Below are 5816 nucleotides of genomic sequence, written 5' to 3' on the forward strand. Positions count from 1 at the left end.
TGTTCCATTGGTTTCATTAACGTACCTCACATACATACAATCACCAATCACGTCGAGTAAAGTCAGCCGAATGTTCGTCAAGTTTTCGCCCAATTTTATCTCTTTTTGGCACAAAGATATGTACATTCCCATCGGCTACTTTTCATGCCGGCTCCAAAAAAGACCTGCCATACCATCTCGAAGGTAAAATTTAATGTACGTCAGAGATTTAGTTATTGATTTATCGTTACTTTTTACTTTTTAACAGTACCGTTATATGGGGAATTAACTTCGATTTCATACATTTTCACACTGTCGGTAGAAATTCGTATACGAATTGTACTCAGCAAATTTGGTTTTTGTAGCTTAAGTGGTTTAGGAGATATGTACATTAAACTTGTTAGAAGGCGGGGTCACTGCCACTTTTTCAAAAACTCTTGCCCACAACTGCCTCTTGTTTCTGCTATCCTCTGTACCATAATAGAATTTTATATCTCAATTGAGTGCATGGTTATGGCACTTTATATATTTTCAGTTATTGGCGATTTGTGGGCGAGACAGTAGTCCGATTTTTTTTGTATTAAGGAACCTGCATATCAAGTTTCATCGAGATATCTCAATTTTTACTCACGTGACAGCTTGCACGAACGGACAGACAGACAATCAACCAGATTTTAACTTCTTTCGTCAACCTGGTCATTTACATATGTACATATATGTATGTATGTATGTATGTTTATAACCTTATATCTATCTCGCTTAGTTTTAGGTGATACGTACAACCGTTAGGTGAACAAAACTATAATACTCTGTAGCTACTATTGCAAGAGTATAAAAAATGTCTTCTAGAGGTTAGGTTAGATGGTTGATCCCTCAGTATGGCGAGAAATTAATTACTTTTTATGAAATTGGGCCGAACACTGTTTAGTTATAGTCGTATTTTGCTTGCGTATTTCAATATTTTTGCAAAATGTCAAATAATAAGAATAAACAAGAAAAAATGTTAACTTCGGCTGCACCGAAGTAATATACCCTTCACAGGTGCATTTCTTTTAGTAACTATGTGTTCAGTTTGTATGGAAGCTATATCATATGTATTATAGATTATATTATTACCTTAAGCAGTAATCCATGTCAAATTTCGTGAAGATATCACGTCAAATGTGAAAGTTTTCTATACAAGAACTTGATTCCGATCGTGCAGTTTGTATGGCAGCTATATGTTATAGTGGTCCGATATCGGCCGTTCCGACAATGAGCAGCTTCTTGAAGAGAAAATGACGTTTGCAAAATTTCAAAACGATATCTTAAAAACTGAGGGACTAGTTCGTATATATACAGACGGACAGACAGACGGACATGGCTAAATCGACTCAGCCCAATATACTGATCATTTATATATATGTATACTTTATAAGGTCTCCGGTGCTTCCTTCTGGGTGTTACAAACTTCGTGACAAACTTAATATACCCTGTTCACGGTATAATTAATAATGAAGAAAAGTGATCTTTTCGACAAATAGCAGCTAGAATTGCGTAAAAAGAGATCAAGTCGTCCAGAAAGTTAACCGAAAGAACAGACAACTTACTGAGGCGGATAAGTTTGACCGCTTTAAAAGTTGAAATTGGGTGGGTAAGTTTGGAGACATGCCATATCCCTTAAAGGTGGGCGATGTGGCGCCTATCGTCAAATTTTTACACTGACTCCCATAAAGACCTGTTGTGCCATTTTGGGTATAAAATTGAATATCTCTGGCGCATTTAGTTATGATTTGGAGCACTTTTAGTAGTTTTCAACAAAATTGTAAGTGTAGGCGGTATCACTTATAAGGCTTCCAGAAATATTAAGGAGCTTTGGCAGATGGTAAAACCAGCTTGCAACTCAAATTCCCCACAAAGATGATCAAATTTTTGAAATCAATGCCAAAGCGCAGTGCTGCAGTACTACCCCAGACAACAATTTTATTCATTGTTCACATTCAGTTTGTTTTTAATTTTAAATAAAAATTGCAGAGGCAGCATAGCACCACTTTAGGAACAAGTCTTTCTGAATGATTTGATGTAAAGTCATGAAAATTATTTAAGATTAGTACTTTAAGACAAGGTCAGATATGTTTTTTTTTTTGGTGGCGATCTTTCGGTCGGGAAAAAACTTTTCAAACTACATATGTTGTGTATATACGATATACATACATAAGTGCGAGTATATGATTCAAAATACTTAACGGTGTTGGATAAAAAGCGTTTGATTATACTAATTACTATTTATTCTTAAACGACAACTGTATGTAAAGGAATCGCAAAACATAATAATTATTAAGATTTTGAAATGCTTACACACTTGTTTCCACTCGTATATACCGATATACAAACAAATAAAAAATATTGTATGTACATATCAAGATTCTCGTACAATTTTCGCTGCAATCAAAATCAAGTTATCAATTTAGTGACTAGCCAGACTTCAGAGTGGTTGGGTTGTTGTCGGTAATCGTGTGGAGAAGTGCACCCGAAATGGAACTATATTTAATTATATTAATAGCGTGTTTAGTGGCGAGCGCTTCTCCGAATTTCGATTTGTTTGTAAGAGGCGAAGAGAGCAAGTGAGTAAATTGTACATACATATGTACCAAACCATATGTGTATTTTGTATAAACATACATACAATTGTATGAAATTACTTGTTTTGTTTCACTGATTGGAATTACTTAAAAATCCCCAACAAAATTGCGACCATATTGTTTATATAGTCGTTTGATGTTTCGATAATCTCACATTCATACAAACAAATATTTCTTTACTAATTTACTATTTGTTTAAGCGTAGTGCTGTGTACGGTTACCAATGTCAGAAGAGCAGGTGCGTAAAAATCGAACTTACAGAGAGCAATATAGAGTACGCTATCAGTTTACCGGTGTGTCGTTTGCTCTGCGGAGAAGCAAAGGTGGCAACTGTTTGGCCAAAACCAACGGGAATAGTACACACTGAAAATTTCCTTCAACACATAGATGTCAACACAATCGCGTTTGAATTTCCCAAACTCACCAAACAGCAATCGCTTTGGGAGGCGAGCAAAAGTAGATTTTTGCAGCAATTAAAGTCACAAGAGATCGGCACTGTAAAGGCCGGTGGCGCCAAGTTAACTGTGATTATTGAGTTAGGAACGGATATCGATGAACTTCCTCGCATAACGCTCGACACTGACGAAGGCTACAAATTGTTGATCGCCCTAACAAAAGATAACGGCAGCATTGTAAGAATCCATAGTAATACCTATTTCGGTGCACGGCATGGTTTGGAAACACTTTCACAGTTAATTGTCTATGACGATATTCGACGTGAGCACCAATTGTTGACCAAGGTGGAAATTGAGGATGCACCAGTGTATAAATGGCGCGGTATATTATTGGATACATCGAGGCATTTCTATTCTGTGGATGCCATAAAACGTACTCTTGGTAAGTGTAAATAATAGCAGAACAGATTTTCTTTAATATTATCATATGTTAAGGATAAAGGACCTCTAAAACAGATATTATTATACTCTTGCAACATGTTGCCACAAAGAATTATAGTTTTGTTCACCTAACAGTTGTACGTATCTTCTAAAACTAAGCGAGATAGATATATATATATATATAAATGATCAGGATGACGAGAACAGTTGAAATCCGGTTGACTGTCTGTCTATCCGCCCGTCCGTGCAAGCTGTAACCTGAGTAAAAAGTGAGATATCTAATGAAACTCGGTATGTAGGTTTCTTAGTACAAAAAAAAATAGTTCGTAGATGGGCGTAATCAGACCACTGCCACGCCCACAAATCGCCATTAACCAAAACCCTATAAAGCGCCATAACTAAGCACCAAATTAAGATTTAAAACTCATGTTTGACACAGGCAATCGCAGTACCTGTGGGAAAAAACTTTTTAAAAAGTGGGCGTTACCCCGCCCTCTAATAAGTTCTTCTTTATTACGATTTTTTAAAATACTATCCTATGTTAAGAATAAAGGACTTCTACAAAATTTATTTTATTTTTTAGGTTTCATCTAGACGAGCAGATTTAAATTTATTGTTAATTAAATAATTTGCATTAAAATTACTAAAGTTCGTAGTATTAATCTTTATTTACTCATTTCCAGATGCGTTAGCAATGGTTAAACTAAACACCTTTCATTGGCACATCACAGATTCTCAAAGTTTTCCACTGGAAGTCAAATCTCATCCAGAGCTTCATAAACTCGGTGCTTATTCACCGAATAAGGTTTATACACATGAACAAATATCTGAAATCGTACAGTATGGACTTGTCCGAGGCATTCGCGTAATGCCGGAATTTGATGCGCCTGCGCACGTTAGTGAGGGTTGGCAACATAAAGGTGTTATTGCCTGTGCAAATTATCAACCTTGGAGAAGTTATTGTGGGGAACCACCTTGTGGACAATTCGATCCCACTGTAGAGCAGTTATATCCTATTTTAGAAGACATTTATCGTGAAATATTTCAATTATTCACTCCAGATGTTTTCCATATGGGCGGTGATGAAGTATTGTCAAAATGTTGGAATGCGAGTGAAGGTATCCGTAATTGGATGCTGTTAAAGGGTTGGAATTTGGAGGAGGATGATTTCCATCGGCTTTGGGGATATTTCCAAGAGAAAGCACTTGAAAGAGTGGACAGTGTTTCTAATGGCTCTAAACCATTAATTACACTATGGACCAGTAGTCTGACGAAAGAACCATATATTGATGAATATTTGGACAAATCCAGATACATTATACAAATATGGACACGCGGCACGAGTAGCGACATTTTGCCAATTTTAAAACGTGGTTATCGTGTTATTATTTCCAACAATGACGCTCTATATTTCGACTGTGGCGGTCCCAGTTGGGTTGGCAGTGGAAATAACTGGTGTTCACCCTACATCGGTTGGCAGAAAGTCTATGACAACAATTTGGACCTTATCGCAGAGGGCTACAAAAGTCAAGTTTTAGGCGCTGAGGCAGCAATTTGGTCGGAGCAAATCGATGAGTACACGCTAGACTATCGGTTATGGCCACGTTCTAGTGCATTAGCAGAGCGATTGTGGTCAAATCCCGCTGAAGGTTGGCGCGACGCCGAATCCCGAATATTACTACATCGTGAACGGTTAGTAGCAAATGGAATACACGCAGAGGCGCTTCAACCAGAATGGTGTTTACAGAATGAAAATGAATGTCCAGTAAATAAGAGTTGAAAATGTAGTAAATACACACGCAATCATAATTCTACTTAAATTTTCGAATACTATGCCATGAATATATATTTTTGAGACAAATTTTTAACGGGTTTTAATAGCAGTCTATTATTACGGGATTAATTGCATTTATAAAGAGTTTTTGTTACTTAATTATAGGCCAAAATATATTAAAAAATCAATGGAGCAAATTTTATTCAAATTAAAATCGCAATATGAAAAACGACAAATTTCTGATTCCCGCCAATATTGCCAAGCAGGTTACTTATGTTGGGCAATATTTGTCTGAATAATTTGTATGATAACTATTGCTGATATTAATGACTTGGTAGTTTGACAGTTCATTTTTCAATACTAGAAAAAGTGTGGAGCGGCTTTTATATATTTATTTTAAAATTTACGATAGAGCAGAAAGTAAATTGCAATATTGTTAAAAACCGTTTAGAAAATTAAATATATATTTTACACGTCAATATTTACAATTAAAATAACATAATATATGTATAACAAAAAAATAGAACTTGCTTTAAACCCATATATTATCAGATCACCCTAATACTAATTTACGCACTTTACACAGTATGTTGTTGATGCTTACAA

The 5816-nt window shown here is 35.8% G+C and overlaps 1 protein-coding gene across 1 annotated transcript; it reads left to right on the forward strand.

Moving 5' to 3' along the window:
- Positions 1-2415: 2415 nt before the first annotated feature.
- LOC126763578 (chitooligosaccharidolytic beta-N-acetylglucosaminidase-like) lies at positions 2416-5297 on the forward strand. Its single transcript, XM_050481218.1, has 3 exons — positions 2416-2582; positions 2806-3437; positions 4120-5297. Exons 1-3 carry the CDS (start codon positions 2494-2496, stop codon positions 5214-5216), a joined length of 1818 nt encoding a protein of 605 aa, XP_050337175.1. The 5' UTR covers positions 2416-2493; the 3' UTR covers positions 5217-5297.
- Positions 5298-5816: the final 519 nt, after the last annotated feature.

This window comes from Bactrocera neohumeralis, chromosome 6 (genome assembly GCF_024586455.1).
Source record: "Bactrocera neohumeralis isolate Rockhampton chromosome 6, APGP_CSIRO_Bneo_wtdbg2-racon-allhic-juicebox.fasta_v2, whole genome shotgun sequence".
NCBI lineage: Eukaryota > Metazoa > Arthropoda > Insecta > Diptera > Tephritidae > Bactrocera > Bactrocera neohumeralis.